Consider the following 24928-nt stretch of genomic DNA (forward strand, 5'->3'; position numbering starts at 1 on the left):
TCATTCAAGAGACAGCCCCCCCTTCGCCCCTAGTCCTTTTGGGCAAGTCTTCCCTCAGACCTCCAAAAGGCTCTAGTTCTGCAGCAGATGGTGCAATCACTCCTGCAATCCAATCAGGTGTGTTTATACCGGATCCACAGTCTCAACGCGTAAAGGAGCTTTTTTATTCCTCCCTGTTTCTAGTGCCCAAGCCTAACGGGTCACACCGACCCATCCACAACCTCAAATCTCTCAACAGATTTTTCAAGGTTCCCAAATTCCGCACGGAGACTCCTTCGATCCATAGTCCTTGCCATGGAGCCAGGGTACTTTATGGTATCCCTGGATATACAGGATGCGTATCTGCATATCCCTATTGCTCCTTCGCATCAGCATGTTGCCATATGCAACCAACATCAGTTCAGGGTGCTACCGTTTGGACTTTCTATGGCACCCAGAATTTTTACCAAAGTCATGGCAGCATGGATGCGTCATCAGTGAGTCAGAATACTCCCCTATCTGAACGACTTACTGCTTCTAGCTACTTCACAAGAACAACGACATCTTCAAATCACGATGACCTTCCTTTAGACTCACGGATTGCTCATCAATTGGAAAAAGTCCTCCCTCATACCGTCCCAGCGGATGTTACACTTGGGAGCCCTGTTAGACTCTGCAAGGCAGTGCTTCTTTCTGCCTGCAGACAAAATCTCCAAGCTACAAGACAGGGTTCGCAGTCTGATCCTACCGCGCCAAGGGGGTTATGCAGATTAATCGTAGATGTGCTAAATTTAGCCAATCAATGATCAGTTTCTCAGACATGCAGGGGGTATGCCCAGCACAGGGCTAGTCCGTCCCTCATGTCTGGCTCTGCCCCCCTTCCCCGCAAGGGAGCAAAATCATCGCACAGCGGCAATGCTTTTGCACCCGCTGAGTAACTACCTGCCAGCACAGCTCCTGCATGCTGGCATGCCGCCACTAGCCGCGTCCCAGACCACAGCGACTGCGTGTGACTTCACACAGCAGATGCGTGTCCCCCCCCCCCCCCGCATATATACCGGACACGTCTCCGTGGTCCGCCCTGCCAACGGCGTTCTAACACCGTTGGCACGCCCCGCGACTGCCTCTGCTTGTCAATCAGGCAGAGGCAATCGCAGCCCAGAGATGCTTTTAGCATCTCATTGCGCACACCATAAAAAAAATCAGACTGCGATCGCTGCCACTGCAGCGATCCAGTCTGAATTACCCCCCAAGTTTCCATTCACTTAGCCATGCAATTCCTCGGACTAATGTTCTTGACCATCGACCATGGCGGAGTACGCTCCGTTTCATACTCGTCCTCTACAACATCTGTTCCTGGTGACGCAGAACAGCAAACCTCATCTGATCAGATCTCAACTGATGACTCTCACTTCAGAGGTTTGTTTGTCTCATACTTGGTGGCTCCACACGACCCACCTGGACAAAGGACAGCCCTTTTGGGATCCAGACTTGGGTGCTCCTAACCACGGACGCCATTCTCCGCACTTGGTGGACAGTGACAGAACAGCACTCATTTCAAGGGCGTTTGACGCAGTCCCATCCCCTAATAATCAATGTTCTGGAACTACGAGCTGTTTACAAAACCTTAATTCTGCGCAAAGGGTCCTTCAAGGCAGACCTGTTCAGATACAGTCCGAAAATGCCACGGCAGTGGCTTATCTCAATCACCAAGGTGGCACTTGCCGCCAGATGGCGATGCAGGAAGTGGCCCACATTCTCAAGTGGGCACAACGTCACCTTCCATCCTCCTCAGTAGTCTTCATTCCTGGGACCCTCAACTGGAAAGCAGACTTTCTCATTCGCTAAGATGTTCATGTGGGAGAATGGTCCCTTCATCCAGAAGTCGTCCACTAGAAGTTGAAAAAGTGGGGTCTCCCAGATGACGGCCTCACACCACAACCATAAAGTTCCTGTATACGGGTACCAATCCAGGGATCCGCAAGCACCGTTCATGGATGCTCTCTACATCAAGTGGACCTTCCATATCATGTTTGTCTTCCCTCCAGTTACCCTTCTACCGAGGGTTCTATGCAAACTCAAACAGGAAGGAAACAACCTCATTGTAGTGGCCCCAGCATGGCTCCTATGCTAACTCAAACAGGAAGGAAACAACCTCATTGTAGTGGCCCCAGCATGGCTCAGATGCCATTGGTTCTCCGACCTACAATGCCTCTCCGTGGGAGTTCCCCTTCCTCTTCCATTGCGACAAGACCTCTTTTTATCAAGGGCCACATCTACACCCAGACCTACCACATTTGTCTTTGACGGCTTGCTTCTTCAGTCTTCCATACTGAAGGCGAAAGGCTTTTCTCGCACAATTGTGCAAACTGTGCTTTAGGCTCGATATCCGGCCTCTTCCCCTGTATACTACCGGATATGGCACACTTTCTTCCAGTGGTGTGCTTCCAAGCACTATGGTCCTGCTGTCTTCCGGATTTCCAGACTCTTTCCTTCCCACAACGGGAATTGAGCTTCGGCCTTCGTCTGGCTTCTCTCAAAGTGCATATTTCTGCTTTGTCCGTATGGTTTCAATGCAGGATTGCTCCACTTCCGGATGTTCGCTCCTTCCTCCAGGGTGTTATCCAAGTCCAGTCTCCCCTGTGTACCTCCAGTGGCTCTGTGGTTCTGGATGCTCTTCAACAGGCTCCTTTTAAACCTTTGAAACAGTTGATCTGAAATGGTTAACTTATTCCTTCTGGCCATTGCATCTTCCAGGCGGGTGTCTGATTTGGGCGCTCTCTCCTGTCGCCCTCCTTTATTGATTTTTCATCCAGCCAGGACTGTTCTTCGTACTTGCTTGGGTTACCTACATACGGTGGTCTCCTTTTTCCATTTGAATGAGGAAATTGTGATTCCGACCTTCGTCTCCTCGTCTGCAGTGGTTTGTGCTCTACGTATCTATGTAGGTCGGACCAGTTTCCTACGGAGATCGGATTTCCTCTTCATCCTCTATGGTTATCACAAACGTGGTAGGCTAGCTAATAAACAGACTCTGGCCAGATGGATTAGAATGGCTATCGCACAAGCATACTCTGAAGCTGGTTTTCCAGTCCCAGCTTCAATATCTGCTCATTCTACTTGGTCCATGGGATTGTCGCATTTGTTGAACCGTGGTCTTCTATCCACACCTTTCTTAGGTTTTATGCCTTTGATACATTTGCCTCCCAGTATGCTACATTTGGACGCCGGATTCTACTATCCACTCGGGAGCATCCCTATCCTTAAAGTCCTATTTTAGGACATCCCCAATGTTTTCTCTGTGGAATCCCTATAGAACCCGAAGAAGAAAAGGAGAGTTATGGCACACTTACCTTTGTTTACTCTTTCTTCGGGGTCCACAGGGCTTGCAGCATTCGTCACTAGTTCCCTTCTCCTGTCTGTGTGAGAATGTGTTCTTCTGTGTACCAGATCTTACTACTCTCTCTCTCTTCATTCTCTTCCTGCTTTGTGCTTGTTACCATAACTGACCTGTCTGAGCATGGAGGCGGGGTTATAGGGAGAGAGACCGAGGCATCTTTGGATATCTGAAAAGGTTTAACTGTGTGGTGCCTAAGAGCTGATCCTACCACCTATAACCCCGATGTTATCCGTATGGACCCTATGAACTTCGAAGAAAGAGTTATCAAAGGTAAGTCTTCAACTCAACCCCATCACACAAACTCTCTTTATAATAGCAAGATCACGCCCTTTTGGGGCAGCGGCTTTCCCTTTTGAATTTCCAGCTTGGACATGCCAAGTGGCTGCATATTCAATTAACCCCTCAGAATCTGATACTCTCTTTGCCCTTCCCTGGGCACTGGTCTATTGACTCCTGAAATTATTTCCGGTGATTATTGCCATTCCTGTCTAAGTCCGATCAGTTATCAACTTTAAAAATCAAGAAATGTTTACTAAAGTAATACAAAAATAACACAAAATTTTAAAGATTGACAATAAGTGGTCAATTCAGTGGGCCACGAGTGAGGCGAAATGCCTTTGTAATGGCGTGGAAACGTCTGCAACACCACCTCATCTTGTTCCCCCCACCCTTCTCCGGTTTTGCAGAAGTCCACAAGTCTGCTACTGTAAGTGCGGCATCGTGGCTAATTGATTGACCCCTTAATTGAGCATTAAATGCTTGATACTTGAAATACTTTAATAAAACCTTACTTTGTTTTAATTTTAATTTTGATAAAGTCTATTAATAAAATGCAAAAGGTGCAGAGTAGATGGGTCAAGTGGTTCTTATCTGCCTCACATTCTATGCTTCTAATAATCTCTCACCCCTCAGTAAAGGGAAAAAAATCTCTGCAGAACGAAGGGAGGATATACCGTAGATACTTAGCCCAATCTTTAACTAGTGCATATGTGCTCAGCTTGGTGTATTGTACTTGTGGCTGTATTGAAAAAGTCTGCAGACTACAGTTTATTTTAAAACTTTCCTTGAGTAGTGACTCCCAGGATCTACTTGTTAGGATGAGATGGGCCTTCTTTTCCAAAGTTTTTCTGTAGGTGATGTTTTAAGGTTGTTAGAGATTCAATAATGTACTGTATTATTTTCACTATTTTACAAAAATAAAACTGCTCATTGACACAGTTCTGTTTATTTGTGACGGCTTTGCCTGCCCTCCATTCATATGCGTCTGGTGCATCAAGACTTTTTTATTGCTGTACATAAGTATTTGGAAACTCCTATAATACAGCTGCACACCAAACAGCCAGTCTCTGTAATGACTAAAAACTAATTGGCATTCTCAGTTATGTGATCACTGAAATTACCACAGGTACAGTTTGGTTACAGGAGCTGCAGAAGAGATGTGCCAACTGCTACAGTGTAAAATGCAACAAAAAAGTAAATAAATTGGAAAATAGACAATAAATACATATCCCCTTATATTTGAGTTGTTAATATCATTCCTGCTGATAACACCATCTTCTTTAATCTTAGGTTCAACATCAAAGTTCAGTTGCAACTAGTGGCAAGTTTCATGCTGACTGGAGTTTCAGGAGGGGCTAAGTATGCCCAGAACGGTCAGCTTTTTGGTCGCTTTAAGCTCACAGAGACACTTTCTGAAGACACTTTGGCCGGTAGGCTAGTGATGACCAAAGTCAACGCGGTATATTTATTACCGGTCTCGAAGGAGAAGTCTGTGCAGAGTCAAGGAAGCAAAGAGAAAGTGTTTGAGGCAGTTATTGAGGAGAAAACAAAGGACTACATCTTCCTGAGAATATGCAGGGATTGCTGTGAAGAGCTGCGGCTTCGAGCTGACCGAGAGATGCAGGTGCGTGCTGCAGTGTGCTATATCAGTGTATGAGTAACCAAAATGTTCAAATGACAAAAATAGTTTATAATCCTTCACACTCACTCCAAGTTTGTAATGTCTTTATTTTTCATACACTAGTTAGTATCAACCACTGAAAATATTTTATCTAGGAAACAGTTGGCCCTACCAAACTGTTCACTCAAAACTTGAAGTTTTGCATTTTTGTGCTTGAACATGCAGTTTACAAGAAGTTGCTAAGATTGCTTGTATAAAATAGTGAAAAAGTCTTTTGAGTGTGTATTGTTCCTGAACATCAGCGTCTCTCCAGTGTGCATAGTCCTGGGAGGCCAGCGTCTCTGCAGTATGCATAGTCCCTGGAGGCCTGCGTCTCTGCAGGGTACATAGTCTCTGGAGGCCTGCGTCTCTGCAGGATACATAGTCCCTATTGGCCAGTTTCTCTGTAGTGTGCATAGTCCCTGTTGGCCAGCGTCTCTTCAGTGTGCATAGTCCCTGGTGGCCAGCGTCTCTCCAGTGTGCATAGTCCCTGGTGGCCAGTGTCTCTACAGTGTGCATAGTCCCTGGTAGCCAGCGTCTCTCCAGTGTGCATAGTCCCTGGTGGCCAGCATCTCTGCAGTGTGCATAGTCCCTGGTGGCCAGCGTCTCTGCAGTGTGCATAGTCCCTGGTGGCCAGCGTCTCTGCAGTGTGCATAGTCCCTGGTGGCCAGCGTCTCTGCAGTGTGCATAGTCCCTGGTGGCCAGCGTCTCTGCAGTGTGCATAGTCCCTGGTGGCCAGCGTCTCTGCAGTGTGCATAGTCCCTGGTGGCCAGCGTCTATGCCTTGTGCATAGTCCCTGGTGGCCAGCGTCTCTGCAATGTGCATAGTCCCTGGTGGCCAGCGTCTCTGCAATGTGCATAGTCCCTGGTGGCCAGCGTCTCTGCAGTGTGCATAGTCCCTATTGGCCAGCATCTCTTCAGTGTGCATAGTCCCTGGTGGCGGCCAGCGTCTCTGCAGTGTGCATAGTCCCTATTGGCCAGTTTCTCTGTAGTGTGCATAGTCCCTGTTGGCCAGCATCTCTCCAGTGTGCGTAGTCCCTGGAGGCCAGCGTCTCTCCAGTGTGCGTAGTCCCTGGAGGCCAGCGTCTCTCCAGTGTGCGTAGTCCCTGGAGGCCAGCGTCTCTCCAGTGTGCATAGTCCCTGGAGGCCAGCGTGTCTCCAGTGTGCGTAGTCCCTGGAGGCCAGCGTGTCTCCAGTGTGCGTAGTCCCCGGAGGCCAGCGTCTCTCCAGTGTGCGTAGTCCCCGGAGGCCAGCGTCTCTCCAGTGTGCATAGTCCCCGGAGGCCAGCGTCTCTCCAGTATGTGTAGTCTCTATAGGCTGTCATCTTTCCAGTGTGTGTATAGTCCCCGGTGGCCATCGTCTCTCCAGTGTATGTATTATCCCTAAACACCAATGTGTCTCCAGTGTCGTTCTATCTCCCCCATTGGGTAGTAAGTGGGCTGCTGAGCCACTGATTTCATGTTTTTGTTCCATCAGGTTGAACTCCAATTCCAGCTGAACAGACTGCCTTTGTGTGAAATGCACTATGCCTTGGACAGGATAAGAGATAATGGTATTCTCTTTCCAGATCTGAGCCTGACACCCCCTATACCATGGAGCCCAAATAGGTATGTCTGTTAATTCCACATTTTCAGCAGCAGTAGTTGTGCTACTTGATTTTAAGCAGGGTTCAAGCAAACACTATTAAACTTTTTTGTTTTGTAGGTTAACCAGAATCTCCTAATATTTTTAGTCAGCTGACTATATAGTAGACAATGGCACTGTAACTTTGCTGGTTATGTTTCTGTTAGCTGATTTTAGCCTTACAGAACAGATAACTGTTGGGGTATTCTACTGTGTATTTATCATATTTAAGTCACAACAACACTTTATATAATGCTGTTCTGTTTGTTAGAGCACAGACATTGCATACTGTTATAAACTAAACAAAGGGCATTTTTGTGTTTCATATAATCTCACTCCTGCTCTTGGCTGTGAAAGGATTTGGAAAGCCGACCTAGGCAGGTAAACTAACTAGGGTTGTGATTGCAGTTCTATGAGATCAGATATTATTAGCAAAAGGGCAGAATGTGTAAATAGAGTCATGAAAAATAGAATATGATGAATGGGCTGACTGCAGTTCACCATGCTTTATGGGGTTTTATCTGGATTGTTCGCACCTGGTGATCACGGACTATACCTGCTAATGCTGATTGGCCAAACCAACCACCCGCTAAATGTGAGCTCACCATGATCATTGTGTTAGTTTTATAGTAGTAGGTTATCGCAACCATTGTCTAGAAGCACCTACCCTCAGTGGCGTGCGGTGAGGTCAGTGGCTGGTGAGGCACTACAGCCATAATGTCCGCCGAATCCTGCCGATGACCCCTACCGCCACCGAGCCAATGCCCGCTACTGCCTCTGAGCCGATGCCCGCTGCCACTGCCAATGGCTTACAAACTCGCCCACCATCAACTGACCCAGCCCTCCACCAATAATTTGCATCTCAGTACGATGCCGCCAATGCCCGCTGCCTGCCTGCTCATCATACTTGTGATATACTGTATTGTAAATTTTCTCTATCGTCCTAGTGGATGCTGGGGTTCCTGAAAGGACCATGGGGAATAGCGGCTCCGCAGGAGACAGGGCACAAAAAGTAAAGCTTTCCGATCAGGTGGTGTGCACTGGCTCCTCCCCCTATGACCCTCCTCCAAGCCTCAGTTAGATTTTTGTGCCCGGCCGAGAAGGGTGCAATCTAGGTGGCTCTCCTAAAGAGCTGCTTAGAGAAAGTTTAGCTTAGGTTTTTTATTTTACAGTGAGTCCTGCTGGCAACAGGATCACTGCAACGAGGGACTTAGGGGAGAAGAAGTGAACTCACCTGCGTGCAGGATGGATTGGCTTCTTGGCTACTGGACATCAGCTCCAGAGGGACGATCACAGGTACAGCCTGGATGGTCACCGGAGCCTCGCCGCCGGCCCCCTTGCAGATGCTGAAACATGAAGAGGTCCAGAATCGGCGGCAGAAGACTCCTCAGTCTTCTAAAGGTAGCGCACAGCACTGCAGCTGTGCGCCATTTTCCTCTCAGCACACTTCACACGGCAGTCACTGAGGGTGCAGGGCGCTGGGAGGGGAGCGCCCTGGGAGGCAAATGAAAACCTATTTGGCTAAAAAATACCTCACATATAGCCTCCGGGGGCTATATGGAGATATTTAACCCCTGCCAGAATACACTAAAGAGCGGGAGACGAGCCCGCCGGAAAAGGGGCGGGGCCTATCTCCTCAGCACACAGCGCCATTTTCCTTACACAGCTCCGCTGGTCAGGACGGCTCCCAGGTCTCTCCCCTGCACTGCACTACAGAAACAGGGTAAAACAAGAGAGGGGGGGCAAAATAGTGGCAAAAATTATATTATAAAAGCAGCTATACAGGGAGCACTTATTATAAGGCTATCCCTGTCATATATAGCGCTTTTGGTGTGTGCTGGCAAACTCTCCCTCTGTCTCCCCAAAGGGCTAGTGGGGTCCTGTCTTCGTTAAGAGCATTCCCTGTGTGTCTGCTGTGTGTCTGTACGTGTGTGTCGACATGTATGAGGACGATATTGGTGTGGAGGCGGAGCAATTGCCAAATATGGGGATGTCACCTCCTAGGGGGTCGACACCAGAATGGATGCCTTTATTTATGGAATTACGGGATAGTGTCAACACGCTAAAGCAGTCGTTTGACGACATGAGACGGCCGGACAATCAGTTAGTGCCTGTCCAGGCGCCTCAAACACCGTCAGGGGCTGTAAAACGCCCTTTGCCTCAGTCGGTCGACACAGACCCAGACACAGGCACTGATTCCAGTGGCGACGGTGACGAATCAACCGTATTTTCCAGTAGGGCCACACGTTATATGATTTTGGCAATGAAGGAGGCGTTACATTTAGCTGATACTACAGGTACCACTAAACAGGGTATTATGTGGGGTGTGAAAAAACTACCTATAGTTTTTCCTGAATCAGAAGAACTAAATGATGTATGTGATGAAGCGTGGGTTGCCCCCGATAAAAAGATGCTAATTTCAAAGAAGTTATTAGCTTTATACCCTTTCCCGTCAGAGGTTAGGGCGCGCTGGGAAACACCTCCTAGGGTGGACAAGGCGCTCACACGCTTATCTAAACAAGTGGTGTTACCCTCTCCTGAGACGGCCGCACTTAAAGATCCAGCAGATAGGAGGATGGAAAATATCCAAAAAAGTATATACACACATACAGGTGTTATACTACGACCAGCTATAGCGACAGCCTGGATGTGCAGTGCTGGAGTAGCTTGGTCAGAGTCCCTGATTGAAAATATTGATACCCTGGATAGGGACAATGTTTTACTGTCTTTAGAGCAAATAAAGGATGCATTTCTTTATATGCGTGATGCACAGAGGGATATCTGCACACTGGCATCACGGGTAAGTGCTATGTCCATTTCGGCCAGAAGAAGTTTATGGACGCGACAGTGGTCAGGCGATGCGGACTCAAAACGGCATATGGAAGTTTTGCCGTATAAAGGGGAGGAGTTATTTGGAGTCGGTCTATCAGATTTGGTGGCCACGGCTACAGCCGGGAAATCCACCTTTTTACCTCAAGCTACTCCCCAACAGAAAAAGACACCGACTTTTCAACCGCAGCCCTTTCGTTCCTTTAAAAACAAGAGAGCAAAGGGATATTCATATCTGCCACGAGGCAGAGGAAGGGGGAAGAGACACCAACAGGCAGCTCCTTCCCAGGAACAGAAGCCCTCCCCCGCTTCTACAAAAGCCTCAGCATGACGCTGGGGCTTCTCAAGCGGACTCGGGGGCGGTGGGCGGTCGTCTCAAGAATTTCAGCGCGCAGTGGGCTCACTCGCAGGTAGATCCCTGGATCCTGCAGATAATATCTCAGGGGTACAGGTTGGAACTAGAGACAGATCCGCCTCGCCGTTTCCTGAAGTCTGCTTTACCAACGTCCCCCTCAGAAAGGGAGACGGTTTTGGAAACCATTCACAAGCTGTACTCTCAGCAGGTGATAGTCAAGGTACCTCTTCTACAACAGGGAAAGGGGTATTATTCCACTCTATTTGTGGTACCGAAGCCGGACGGCTCGGTAAGACCTATTCTAAATCTGAAGTCCTTGAACCTGTACATAAAGAAGTTCAAGTTCAAAATGGAGTCACTCAGAGCAGTGATAGCGAACCTGGAAGAAGGGGACTTTATGGTGTCCTTGGACATCAAGGATGCGTACCTCCACGTTCCAATTTACCCCTCACACCAGGGGTACCTCAGGTTCGTTGTACAAAACTGTCACTATCAGTTTCAGACGCTGCCGTTCGGATTGTCCACGGCACCTCGGGTCTTTACAAAGGTAATGGCCGAGATGATGATTCTTCTTCGAAGAAAAGGCGTATTAATTATCCCATACTTGGACGATCTCCTAATAAGGGCAAGGTCCAGAGAACAGCTAGAGAGGGGATTAGCACTGTCTCAAGAAGTGCTAAAACAGCACGGCTGGATTCTGAATATTCCAAAATCCCAGTTAATGCCGACAACTCGTCTGCTGTTCCTAGGGATGATTCTGGACACGGTTCAGAAAAAGGTTTTTCTCCCGGAGGAAAAAGCCAAGGAGTTATCCGAGCTTGTCAGGAACCTCCTAAAACCAGGAAAGGTGTCTGTACATCAATGCAAGAGTCCTGGGAAAAATGGTGGCTTCTTACGAAGCAATTCCATTCGGCAGATTCCATGCACGAATTTTCCAGAGTGATCTGTTGGACAAATGGTCAGGGTCGCATCTTCAGATGCACCAGCGGATAACCCTGTCTCCAAGGACAAGGGTATCTCTTCTGTGGTGGTTGCAGAGTGCTCATCTATTGGAGGGCCGCAGATTCGGCATACAGGATTGGATCCTGGTGACCACGGACGCCAGCCTGAGAGGCTGGGGAGCAGTCACACAAGGAAGAAACTTCCAGGGAGTGTGGACGAGCCTGGAAACGTCTCTTCACATAAACATTCTGGAACTAAGAGCAATCTACAATGCTCTAAGCCAGGCAGAACCTCTGCTTCAAGGAAAACCGGTGTTGATCCAGTCGGACAACATCACGGCAGTCGCCCATGTAAACAGACAGGGCGGCACAAGAAGCAGGAGTGCAATGGCAGAAGCTGCAAGGATTCTTCGCTGGGCAGAGAATCATGTGATAGCACTGTCAGCAGTGTTCATCCCGGGAGTGGACAACTGGGAAGCAGACTTCCTCAGCAGACACGACCTTCACCCGGGAGAGTGGGGACTTCATCCGGAAGTCTTCCACATGCTGGTAACCCGTTGGGAAAGACCAATGGTGGACATGATGGCGTCTCGCCTCAACAAAAAACTGGACAGGTATTGCGCCAGGTCAAGAGATCCGCAGGCAATAGCTGTGGACGCGCTGGTAACGCCTTGGGTGTACCAGTCGGTGTATGTGTTTCCTCCTCTGCCTCTCATACCAAAAGTATTGAGAATTATACGGCAAAGAGGCGTAAGAACGATACTAGTGGTTCCGGATTGGCCAAGAAGGACTTGGTACCCGGAACTTCAAGAGATGATCACGGAAGATCCGTGGCCTCTACCTCTAAGGAGGGACTTGCTTCAGCAGGGTCCCTGTCTGTTTCAAGACTTACCGCGGCTGCGTTTGACGGCATGGCGGTTGAACGCCGGATCCTAAAGGAAAAAGGCATGCCGGAAGAAGTCATTCCTACTTTGATTAAAGCAAGGAAGGAAGTAACCGTGCAACACTATCACCGCATTTGGCGAAGATATGTTGCGTGGTGCGAGGATCGGAGTGCTCCGACGGAGGAATTTCAACTGGGTCGATTCCTACATTTCCTGCAATCAGGATTGTCTATGGGTCTCAAATTGGGATCTATTAAGGTTCAAATTTCGGCCCTGTCGATTTTCTTTCAAAAAGAATTGGCTTCAGTTCCTGAAGTCCAGACTTTTGTTAAGGGAGTGCTGCATATACAGCCTCCTGTGGTGCCTCCAGTGGCACCGTGGGATCTCAATGTGGTTTTGGAATTTCTAAAATCTCATTGGTTTGAACCACTAAAAAAGGTGGATTTAAAATATCTCACATGGAAAGTGACCATGTTACTAGCCCTGGCTTCGGCCAGGAGAGTGTCAGAACTGGCAGCTTTATCTTACAAAAGCCCATATCTGATTTTCCATTCGGACAGGGCAGAACTGCGGACTCGTCCGCATTTTCTCCCTAAGGTGGTGTCAGCATTTCATCTGAACCAGCCTATTGTAGTGCCTGCGGCTACAAGTGACTTGGAGGACTCCAAGTTACTGGACGTTGTCAGAGCATTAAAAATATATATTGCAAGGACAGCTGGAGTCAGAAAATCTGACTCGTTGTTTATATTGTATGCACCCAACAAGATGGGTGCTCCTGCGTCTAAGCAGACGATTGCTCGTTGGATCTGTAGCACAATCCAACTTGCACATTCTGTGGCAGGCCTGCCACAGCCTAAATCTGTAAAGGCCCACTCCACAAGGAAGGTGGGCTCATCTTGGGCGGCTGCCCGAGGGGTCTCGGCATTACAACTTTGCCGAGCAGCTACGTGGTCAGGGGAGAACACGTTTGTAAAATTTTACAAATTTGATACTCTGGCTAAGGAGGACCTGGAGTTCTCTCATTCGGTGCTACAGAGTCATCCGCACTCTCCCGCCCGTTTGGGAGCTTTGGTATAATCCCCATGGTCCTTTCAGGAACCCCAGCATCCACTAGGACGATAGAGAAAATAAGAATTTACTTACCGATAATTCTATTTCTCGGAGTCCGTAGTGGATGCTGGGCGCCCATCCCAAGTGCGGATTATCTGCAATAATTGTACATAGTTATTGTTAACTAATTCGGGTTATTGTTTAGGAAGCCATCTTTCAGAGGCTCCTCTGTTATCATGCTGTTAACTGGGTTTGATCACAAGTTGTACGGTGTGATTGGTGTGGCTGGTATGAGTCTTACCCGGGATTCAAAATTCCTCCCTTATTGTGTACGCTCGTCCGGGCACAGTACCTAACTGAGGCTTGGAGGAGGGTCATAGGGGGAGGAGCCAGTGCACACCACCTGATCGGAAAGCTTTACTTTTTGTGCCCTGTCTCCTGCGGAGCCGCTATTCCCCATGGTCCTTTCAGGAACCCCAGCATCCACTACGGACTCCGAGAAATAGAATTATCGGTAAGTAAATTCTTATTTTTTTAGAAAAAATAAATAAATTAGTGTTTGGGACTGGGAAGGGAGTGGGAAGAGGACGTGAATGCAATTTTGTTGTCCAGGGCTTCCATTAACTTAATGGAGAAGGGTCTGAATGGGTAAAAAAAAAAATGTGTGGGGTCCCCCCTCCTAAGTATAACCAGCCTTGGGCTCTTTGAGCCGGCCCTGGTTGTTTAAATAGTGGGGAAAAATTGTTCCCCGTATTTAGACAACCAGCACCGGGCTCTTAGTCCGGTCCTGGTTCCAAAAATACGGGGGACAAAAGATGTAGGGGTCCCCCGTATTTTTAAAACCAGCACCGGGCTCCACTAGCCAGGGACATAATGCCACAGCCGGGAGACACATTTATGTAGGTCCCTGCGGCCGTGGCATTACACCCCCACCTAGTCACCCCTGGCCGGGGTTCCCTGGAGGAGTGGGGACCCCTTAAATCAAGGATTCCCACCCCCCTCCATGCACCCAAGGGCCAGGGGTGAAGCCCGAGGCTGTCCCCAGCACCCCTGGGCGGTGGGTGCCAGGCTGATAGCCATAAGTGTGTAAAAAAAAAAATAGTTTCTCTGACGTCCTAGTGGATGCTGGGAACTCCGTAAGGACCATGGGGAATAGCGGCTCCGCAGGAGACTGGGCACAAAAGTAAAAGCTTTAGGACTACCTGGTGTGCACTGGCTCCTCCCCCTATGACCCTCCTCCAAGCCTCAGTTAGATTTTTGTGCCCGGCCGAGAAGGGTGCACACTAGGGGCTCTCCTGAGCTTCTTAGTAAAAGTTTAGTTTTAGGTTTTTTTATTTTCAGTGAGACCTGCTGGCAACAGGCTCACTGCATCGAGGGACTAAGGGGAGAAGAAGCGAACTCACCTGCGTGCAGAGTGGATTGGGCTTCTTAGGCTACTGGACACCATTAGCTCCAGAGGGACCGAACACAGGCCCAGCCTCGGAGCTCGGTCCCGGAGCCGCGCCGCCGACCCCCTTACAGAGCCAGAAGCAAGAAAAGGTCCGGAAAAATCGGCGGCTGAAGACATCAGTTTTCAACAAGGTAGCGCACAGCACTGCAGCTGTGCGCCATTGTTACTCAGGCACACTTCACACTCCGGTCACTGAGGGTGCAGGGCGCTAGGGGGGGGCGCCCTGAGCAGCAATGTAAAACACCTTGGCTGGCATAAATACACCACATATAACCCCCAGGGCTATATGGATGTATTTTAACCCCTGCCAGAACTCACCAAAAAAGCGGGAGAAAAGGCCGCCGAGAAGGGGGCGGAGCCTATCTCCTCAGCACACGGGCGCCATTTTCCATCACCGCTCCGCTGGAAGGACGTCTCCCTGACTCTCCCCTGCAGTCCTGCACTACAGAAAAGGGTAAAAAAGAGAGGGGGGCACTAATTTGGCGCAGTAGTTTATACTAACAGCAGCTATAAAGGGAAAAGCACATTATAGTGGTATTCCTGTATATATATATAGCGCTCTGGTGTGTGCTGGCATACTCTCCCTCTGTCTCCCCAAAGGGCTAGTGGGGTCCTGTCCTCTATCAGAGCATTCCCTGTGTGTGTGCGGTGTGTCGGTACGATTGTGTCGACATGTTTGAGGAGGAAAATGAGATGGAGGCGGAGCAATTGCCTGTTATACAGTTGTCACCCCCTAGGGAGTCGACACCTGAGTGGTTGAGCTTATGGAAGGAATTACGTGACAGTGTCAGCTCTTTACGACAGACAGTTGACGACATGAGACAGCCGGCTACTCAGCTTGTGCCTGTCCAGGGGTCTCAAACGCCATCAGGGGCTTTAAAACGCCCGTTACCTCAAATGGCAGACACGGATACTGACTCCAGTGTCGATGATGAGGAGACAAACGTGACTTCCACTAGGGCCACACGTTACATGATTGAAGCAATGAAAAATGTATTGCATATCTCTGATAATACAAGTACCACTAAAAAGGGTATTATGTTTGGGGAGAAAAAACTGCCTGTAGTTTTTCCTGTGTCCGAGGAATTAAATGAAGTGTGTGATGAGGCGTGGGTTTCCCCCGATAAAAAACTGATAATTCCTAAAAGGTTATTGGCATCGTACCCTTTCCCGCCAGAGGATAGGGCACGTTGGGAAACACCCCCTAGGGTGGATAAAGCGCTCACACGCTTGTCTAAACAGGTAGCACTACCCTCTCCTGATACGGCCGCCCTAAAGGAACCTGCCGATAGAAAGCTGGAGAATATCCTAAAATGTATATACTCTCACACGGGTGTTATACTGCGACCAGCAATCGCCTCAGCCTGGATGTGCAGTGCGGGCCTGGCGTGGTCGGATTCCCTGACTGAAAATATTGATACCCTGGATAGGGACAGTATATTACTGACTATAGAGCATTTGAAAGATGCATTTCTATATATGCGTGATGCACAGAGGGATATTTGCCGACTGGCATCAAGAGTTAGCGCGCTGTCCATTTCTGCAAGAAGAGGTTTATGGACGCGGCAGTGGTCAGGTGATGCGGATTCTAAAAGGCACATGGAAGTATTGCCTTATAAGGGGGAGGAGTTATTTGGGGTAGGTCTATCAGACCTGGTAGCCACGGCAACTGCTGGAAAATCCACATTTTTACCCCAGGTAGCTTCTCAACCTAAGAAGACGCCGTATTATCAGGCGCAGTCCTTTCGGCCCCATAAGGGCAAGCGGGCAAAAGGTACCTCATTTCTGCCCCGTGGCAGAGGGAGAGGAAAAAGGCTGCAACAAACAGCCAGTTCCCAGGACCAAAAGCCCTCTCCCGCCTCCGCAAAGTCCTCAGCATGACGCTGGGGCGTTACAAGCGGACTCAGGCACGGTGGGGGCCCGTCTCAAGAAATTCAGTGCGCAGTGGGCCCACTCGCAAGTGGACCCCTGGATCCTTCAGGTGGTATCTCAGGGGTACAAATTGGAATTCGAGACGTCTCCCCCTCGCCGTTTTCTAAAGTCGGCTTTACCAACGTCTCCCTCAGACAGGGAGGCAGTATTGGAAGCCATTCACAAGCTGTATTCCCAGCAGGTGATAATCAAGGTACCCCTCCTACAACAGGGAAAGGGGTACTATTCCACACTATTTGTGGTACCGAAGCCGGACGGCTCGGTGAGACCAATTTTAAACCTAAAATCCTTGAACACTTACATACAAAGGTTCAAATTCAAGATGGAGTCACTCCGAGCAGTGATTGCAAACCTGGAAGAAGGGGACTATATGGTGTCTCTGGACATCAAGGATGCTTACCTACATGTCCCAATTTACCCTTCTCACCAAGGGTACCTCAGGTTTGTGGTACAGAACTGTCACTATCAGTTTCAGACGCTGCCGTTTGGATTGTCCACGGCACCCCGGGTCTTTACCAAGGTAATGGCCAAAATGATGATACTCCTTCGAAGAAAGGGAGTTTTAGTTATCCCTTACTTGGACGATCTCCTGATAAGGGCAAGATCCAGGGAACAGTTGGAAGTCGGAGTAGCACTATCCCAGATAGTGCTGCGCCAGCACGGTTGGATTCTCAATATTCCAAAATCGCAGCTGATCCTGACGACACGACTTCTATTCCTAGGGATGATCCTGGACACAGTCCAGAAAAAGGTGTTTCTCCCGGAGGAGAAAGCCAGGGAGTTATCCGAACTAGTCAGAAATCTCCTAAAACCAGGCCAAGTCTCAGTGCATCAATGCACAAGGGTCCTGGGAAAGATGGTGGCTTCTTACGAAGCAATCCCATTCGGCAGATTCCACGCAAGAACCTTCCAGTGGGATCTGCTAGACAAATGGTCCGGGTCGCATCTTCAGATGCATCAGCGGATAATCTTGTCACCAAGGACAAGGGTGTCTCTCCTGTGGTGGTTGCAGAGTGCTCATCTTCTAGAGGGCCGCAGATTCGGCATTCAGGACTGGGTCCTGGTGACCACGGATGCCAGCCTGAGAGGCTGGGGAGCAGTCACACAGGGAAGAAATTTCCAGGGCTTGTGGTCAAGCCTGGAGACATCACTTCACATAAATATCCTGGAGCTAAGGGCCATCTACAGTGCTCTAAGCCTAGCAAGACCTCTGCTTCAAGGTCAGCCGGTGCTGATCCAGTCGGACAACATCACGGCAGTCGCCCACGTAAACAGACAGGGCGGCACAAGAAGCAGGAGGGCAATGACAGAAGTTGCAAGGATTCTTCGCTGGGCGGAAAATCACGTGATAGCACTGTCAGCAGTGTTCATTCCGGGAGTGGACAACTGGGAAGCAGACTTCCTCAGCAGACACGACCTCCACCCGGGGGAGTGGGGACTTCACCCAGAAGTCTTCCACATGATTGTGAACCATTGGGAAAAACCAAAGGTGGACATGATGGCGTCCCACCTCAACAAAAAACTAGACAGGTATTGCGCCAGGTCAAGGGACCCTCAGGCAATAGCTGTGGACGCTCTGGTAACACCGTGGGTGTACCAGTCAGTGTATGTGTTCCCTCCTCTGCCTCTCATACCCAAGGTACTGAGAATCATAAGAAGGAGAGGAGTAAGGACTATACTCGTGGCTCCAGATTGGCCAAGAAGGACTTGGTACCCGGAACTTCAAGAGATGCTCACAGAGGACCCGTGGCCTCTACCTCTAAGAAAGGACCTGCTCCAGCAGGGACCCTGTCTGTTCCAAGACTTACCGCGGCTGCGTTTGACGGCATGGCGGTTGAACGCCGGATCCTGAAGGAAAAAGGCATTCCGGATGAAGTAATCCCTACCCTGATCAAAGCCAGGAAGGATGTAACCGTACAACATTATCACCGTATTTGGCGTAAATATGTTGCGTGGTGCGAGGCCAGGAAGGCCCCTACAGAGGAATTTCAACTGGGTCGTTTCCTGCATTTCCTGCAAACAGGACTGTCTATGGGCCTAAAATTAGGGTCTATTAAGGTTCAAATTTCGGCCCTGTCGATTTTCTTCCAGAAAGAACTGGCTTCAGTTCCTGAAGTTCAGACGTTTGTCAAGGGGGTGCTGCATATACAGCCTCCTTTTGTGCCTCCAGTGGCTCCTTGGGATCTCAATGTAGTTTTGGGGTTCCTAAAATCACATTGGTTTGAACCACTCTCCACTGTGGACTTAAAATATCTCACATGGAAAGTGGTAATGCTGTTAGCCCTGGCTTCAGCCAGGCGTGTCTCAGAATTGGCGGCTTTATCCTATAAAAGCCCTTACCTAATTTTTCATACGGACAGGGCAGAATTGAGGACTCGTCCTCAATTTCTCCCTAAGGTGGTTTCAGCTTTTCACTTGAACCAGCCTATTGTGGTACCTGCGGCTACTAGGGACTTGGAGGACTCCAAGTTGCTGGACGTAGTCAGGGCCCTGAAAATATGTTTCCAGGACGGCTGGAGTCAGAAAATCTGACTCGCTGTTTGTCCTGTATGCACCCAACAAGCTGGGTGCTCCTGCTTCTAAGCAGACTATTGCTCGTTGGATTTGTAGTACAATTCAGCTTGCACATTCTGTGGCAGGCCTGCCACAGCCAAAATCTGTAAAAGCCCATTCCACAAGGAAGGTGGGCTCGTCTTGGGCGGCTGTCCGAGGGGTCTCGGCTTTACAACTTTGCCGAGCAGCTACTTGGTCAGGGGCAAACACGTTTGCTAAATTCTACAAATTTGATACCCTGGCCGAGGAGGACCTGGAGTTCTCTCATTCGGTGCTGCAGAGTCATCCGCACTCTCCCGCCCGTTTGGGAGCTTTGGTATAATCGCCATGGTCCTTACGGAGTTCCCAGCATCCACTAGGACGTCAGAGAAAATAAGAATTTACTTACCGATAATTCTATTTCTCGTAGTCCGTAGTGGATGCTGGGCGCCCATCCCAAGTGCGGATTGTCTGCAATACTTGTACATAGTTATTGTTACAAAAATCGGGTTATTATTGTTGTGAGCCATCTTTTCAGAGGCTCCTCTGTTATCATGCTGTTAAATGGGTTCAGATCACAGGTTGTACGGTGTGATTGGTGTGGCTGGTATGAGTCTTACCCGGGATTCAAAATCCTTCCTTATTGTGTACGCTCGTCCGGGCACATTATCCTAACTGAGGCTTGGAGGAGGGTCATATGGGGAGGAGCCAGTGCACACCAGGTAGTCCTAAAGCTTTTACTTTTGTGCCCAGTCTCCTGCGGAGCCGCTATTCCCCATGGTCCTTACGGAGTTCCCAGCATCCACTACGGACTATGAGAAATAGAATTATCGGTAAGTAAATTCTTATTTTTTTGTTGTGGAACTACAAGGCCCAGCAAGCCTCCCCTGCTTGCTGGTACTTGGAGAACCTCAAGTACCAGCATGCGGGGAAATAACGGGCCCGCTGGTACCTGTAGTTCTACAACAACAAAAATATTGAAATAAAAATACAACCCACACACCTTGAAAGTAAAAATGTATTAAAACACACTTACACACTCACACATACTTACCTACATCCCACGCCGGTCACGCCCACTTGTCCATGTAGAATCCAATAGGGGTACCTGTAAAAATGAGAGAGATTACTTACCTACATCCCACGCCGATCACGTCCACTTGTCTATGTAGAATCCAAAAGGGCCGGTACCTGTAAAAATGAAAATGATACTTACAAACTTTGTTAATCCATAGGAGGGTGGAAAGCATGAAATTAATTCCAAGGAAGGGGGGGGGGGGGGGGGAGGGGGGCAGGAAGCGAGAGAGAGAGAGAGAGAGAGATTACCGCATAGGATATCGTTCCCACATGGTTTCCTTGTACATCTCATAGCGGGATGCGATTAAGATCCCGGCTGTCGGAATCCCAAAACCTGTCAAAATCTCGATACAGGAAGCCTGTGCCGGAGGTCCAACAGCTGGAATCCGAACCGTGGTACGTATAGCGTCCCAGATAGGGTTAGGGCTGGGGGAAGGGTTAGGTTTAGCAGACACCGAGGGGGGGTTAGGGTTAGGCACCCCCGAGGGGGGAAGTTAGGTTTAGGCACCAAGGGGGGTGGGATAGTGTTAGGCAGCGGGGCAGGTTAGGTTTATGCACCATTGGGGGGAGGGTTAGGGTTAGGCTGCGGGAATGGAGGGTGAGGGGGTAGGGCACAGGGGTTAACATAGAATAGTCACCCCTGTCAGGATTTCATACATTGGGATCCCTGTGTCGATATATTGAATGCCAGGATCCTGAGCGCCAGTCAATCATACTCAACCCCCCATAGTATATTATGTACTGTACATCAAAATATGTATACGATTACTGTATGCTTCTTATTTACTATCCCAATTCAAGGAGCCAGTATCATAATAAGTTGCAATTTTAAGACCTTGTACTGTACATAATAATTACTTATATAGTTGTATTCTAATATATTGCCACAGTAGAGCATAGGACAGTATCTGAATTTGTAGCGCACATTGTTCTTTTTCTCTCTCACTGCATTATATAAGTAATCGGGATGTAGTTATGTGACGGCGGTCAGGAGACCGCCAGTCACATTGCTGATGGATGCCAGCTTTGAACACGGGTTTTTGCACATGAGCGCGCATAACCAGTGTTGCTGTGTGGTCTGAAAGGGCTCAATTGGAATAATCTGGGTTTTGCGACCCGGTATTCCAACTTGGGTAGCGAGCAGGGTTGAACCCGGCTCGCTGTGCTGTGTGAACGGGAAGCTGGGTCGATGTGACCTGTTTCCAGTTCACTTTGAGTGGACGGCCGGCGCTTGGAGATCATGTGATCTTTAAGCGCCGCCCCCGCAGCGCCACCACTAACGTCACCACCCTGGCAATATGCTGGGTTGGAAATGGCGATGGCAAGGGGCCTGAGGTGGGTTGCAGCTGGGATGCATCCGTGTCAGGCTCCCTGGTGCGACCCGCCTCTGGTGGTCTAAGTATTAAGCGTGCTTCCCGGGTCACAGTGCTGCGTAGGCGGGTACTTTACAAACCCAGTGGCCCACAATGAGAGCTTGATGTACAGCAGCGGTGAGTGCAGTATAAACCCAGTGGTAAACCACTAATACAATCCCCACCCCCTTGCAAAAATACACACACAAACACACAAGTCCTGACAGAACTGATCACCTCTGCCAAGCTGCAGTTGGAGATCAGTGATTACAGTCGGGTCGTCAGTTACCTTGAAAGAGCATTCCCCAGCCGCCTCCAGACTGTCAATCTCCCCACCAAGCCAGCTCCCCCATCACTCGATGTCTCTCTTCCTGCAGCTTCCAGCATGCGGGGAGACGGATCTGCTACTGCTACGGCCGCTGGAGAGGGACACTGTGCACTGTCTCCATTTTGGCTGGCTGCTTGCTGGGCAGGGCGGGCAACGCTACCCACGGGCCCGCGGTGCTGGCCAGTCTATTTTGCATCCAAGCGTGGTCGGACTCGCGCATGCGTGCTCCTGATTTCGGACGGGACTGGGGGGATTCAGAGGGCTCTGTGGAGCAGCCAGCGGGAGAAAGTCTGCCGGAGTTGGCAAGTATGATTTGGTGTCACCCCATGGAAGGTAGACACCACTCATGACGCCACTGTCTCCGGGTCTGACACCTGGGGTCCTCAAGGCAGGGTACTCACTGCTGGGGTCCTTCTGCAGACCTCCGCTCTCACTGCCTACACCGCACACGGGTTATGCAGCAGGGGGTCCTCTTCAGCAACCAGCGTCCGGTGATCTCCTCCAGCCTTGCGGGTCCTTTTCTCCGGTGGCGGGGATCTCTTCATTGGCGCATCGCTTCCTTGCCTCCCACCGTTCTGGCAGCCGCAGAGACAGCTGCTGCCAATCACAGAGACAGGGGCGTGCTTTCATATACGCTGAAAGCACGCCCCTGCTGCTCTGCGGCACTTATACTGGTGCCGCTTCCACTGTTATTTTATATGGCCTTTTCCAGTCCTCTGGCTCCGCCCCCTATCCGCCCCCTGCTTCCGGACTTTCACAATGCCAGCGGTGCCGCAGAAATTAATTTACAAGGTATTTACACTTTTAAATTATTAAAATAATATAAAGAACATACTTATGACACAGAATATGTGTCATAAGTATATTCTTTTTATTCTTTTCATCATTAATGACAGGGGAGGCACTGCCTCCCCTGCCTCCCCTGACTGCACGTCCCTGCCTACCCTATCTTGATAATGTGTAGCTGCTGTAACACCTCTTTGCTAGTTATTCTGGCTGAATCCTTTCCGACTGCATGTTTGGGTCAGGGAGCAGGACACTAGGCTTAATGCAAGACAAACAAGAGAAAGGATCAATAACCTGTTGGTCACAGGAACACATACCACTGCAATAAGAAGGATCTTGCAAAAATTTGTCTTGATTCGCTCATCAATTTTAAGCAGCAGTTCCTTCAAATGTGTAGATACACCATGTTAGTCATGTTAATGTTACACATGTTCATAGCCCCTGTTCCGATTTTTTGTTACAATTTTTAATATGTATTATTTAGAAAAAGTTATTTATGGCAATAAACAATCAAAAAGGCTCAATTTCTCCTAAAATTTTTTTTATTCCTGTTGAGACTGCTTCAGTTAACTGGAGGTCACGCTCTGTTGAAGGACATACAATTAAGAAGTACACAATGTATTTTTAGCAAGTTGAAGTGTTGCAATATGAGGATGTTCACGGTATAGAATGAAGGATAAAGTAGAAAGGGTAACATGTACGACTCCATCCGAGTTATCTATCTTGTTACATTTCCTTTCACTCCTCCGTTTCTGTCATGTATAATCTCCAGTCTCCAAACTGCTAAAATAGTTAGTTCGACAGGATGACATTGGGCCACATAAATGGTCCCAGAAATAGTCTTGGATGGGTAAGCGGGGAACAGCAGTTTGGTTTAAAGATCCTTGATTGACTTTTTATTTGTGTCTGAAACATCTTTGGCAAGTTAAATCCTGTAACATAACAATGACTGCTGATAGCTCTCTTCTAGTGTGAGTCATGTTCCAGCACAGACAAAGGAGACTGAGCTTCACATCATCCACTCTCTCTGCAGGCAGGACAATTGTTGTGTGAAAGTGCTATTTTGACACTAATTTCGCAATAAATTGTGCAATTACATAGACAGGAAACAGGAGGCGGATAGTACAATGGTGCTAAAATAATGTTCTGAATATTTTGCTTGAAAATGGCATAACTTAAATTGTTCCATTGAATTTCTAATAAGATATAAATTGGTGAGTACTTACTTGGTAGATTTTGGCTTCTTGTTAAAAAGGAGTTACCCAGAAAATCAAGCACAGTAAAAACAATTAAATATGTATTAATTTAGCTTTCACAAAAATGTCAGTTCACTTAGAAACTCCAGCGTTTGTTTGTTAAAAATGCCTTTTGGCTTTAACTTGTATAGAAAAAAGTACTTTAATTGAAAGCTTTTCCATTGCCTTAAAACTTTCTGTGGCCGGAGACCCTGCGCACATGAAAAACTTGTGGCGTGATCGCCATTTAAAAAAAAATAAAAATAGATTCTGCACTTGGCCCCATGTACTATCAATATATATTTGGGAAATGCATGTTTGAATATATGATTTATTTGTAATTTAAATTTAGCAGCAATTGCCAACTTCTGTAACTTTATTTACAGCTCCTCCTTTTAAATGGCCCTCATGTGGTCTTCTGTGTGTTTGTGCTTTTTGGGGAAAACAGTTTGTTTTCAATGATTTCCTGTACATTTCAGAAAATCAAATGCTAATAACTATTGTTGTTTAAACGACATAAATTCTTTGACTCTGTGTAATAAATATATCCAAGGATGAATGCAAATGACTAGTTCCTGGGGAATGTGAGTCGTATTTGCATTTTGGAACAGCTGGTCTAATTTGTATACAAGAGCAACTATGGGAGGATTTTGCCATGCTTGATTGTGCCTTCTGATTATAAAAAGAGGGCATGTGATCTCTGTAGAGGTAGGTGTCCTCTGACTGTAAGAGAGGAGATTACTTCTGTAAACACCAGTCTGCTGTTAATGGTCCATAGCTACTTTAGCAACAGACTTAAGGCCAGAGGAAGGTCCTGATATCTGTGTTACACACTTGTTATTTATGAAAAATTTGCTGATTTCTTGTTACATCGACCAAGGTGGGAAAATCGGGTTTACCCACACCCTACTAGGAAAAAATCAGGCTTTACCCACACACTGCCCAGTTTTTACACTGGGACATATGGTCAGATTCTTGAGAATGAACACACACTGGTCAATATCGGGAGATTGAGGCCGAAACTTTCGATCTTGATCGACCAGATAATCATAGCCCGTGCTTGTGAACAAGCTTTCTCAGACTTATTGGCTGTGGTGAAGATGCATTGTGACTGGACAAATGTCACTATTGCGAATAACCGATGTGGAAACTGCGTAGCACCACGTGCCATTAATGGGAGAGGTGAACGTCTGCTATGAAGGTGCGTGAGGGCCGACCGTCACGCTACAGTGAAACA

At 48.3% G+C, this 24928-nt stretch overlaps 1 protein-coding gene across 3 annotated transcripts in view; it reads left to right on the forward strand.

Annotated features, from left to right (window-relative positions):
• The window catches only part of HELZ (helicase with zinc finger), a 403350-nt gene that overhangs the window by 232271 nt on the left and 146151 nt on the right, over positions 1–24928 (forward strand). For all 3 annotated transcript variants that reach the window (XM_063960827.1, XM_063960829.1, XM_063960828.1), the window contains exons 12-13: positions 4949–5282; positions 6794–6924. In XM_063960827.1, the coding sequence (XP_063816897.1) occupies positions 4949–5282; positions 6794–6924 (465 nt within the window). The remainder of the gene's footprint in view (positions 1–4948; positions 5283–6793; positions 6925–24928) is intronic.

Source organism: Pseudophryne corroboree, chromosome 3 (genome assembly GCF_028390025.1).
Source record: "Pseudophryne corroboree isolate aPseCor3 chromosome 3, aPseCor3.hap2, whole genome shotgun sequence".
In the NCBI taxonomy this organism is placed as follows: domain Eukaryota; kingdom Metazoa; phylum Chordata; class Amphibia; order Anura; family Myobatrachidae; genus Pseudophryne; species Pseudophryne corroboree.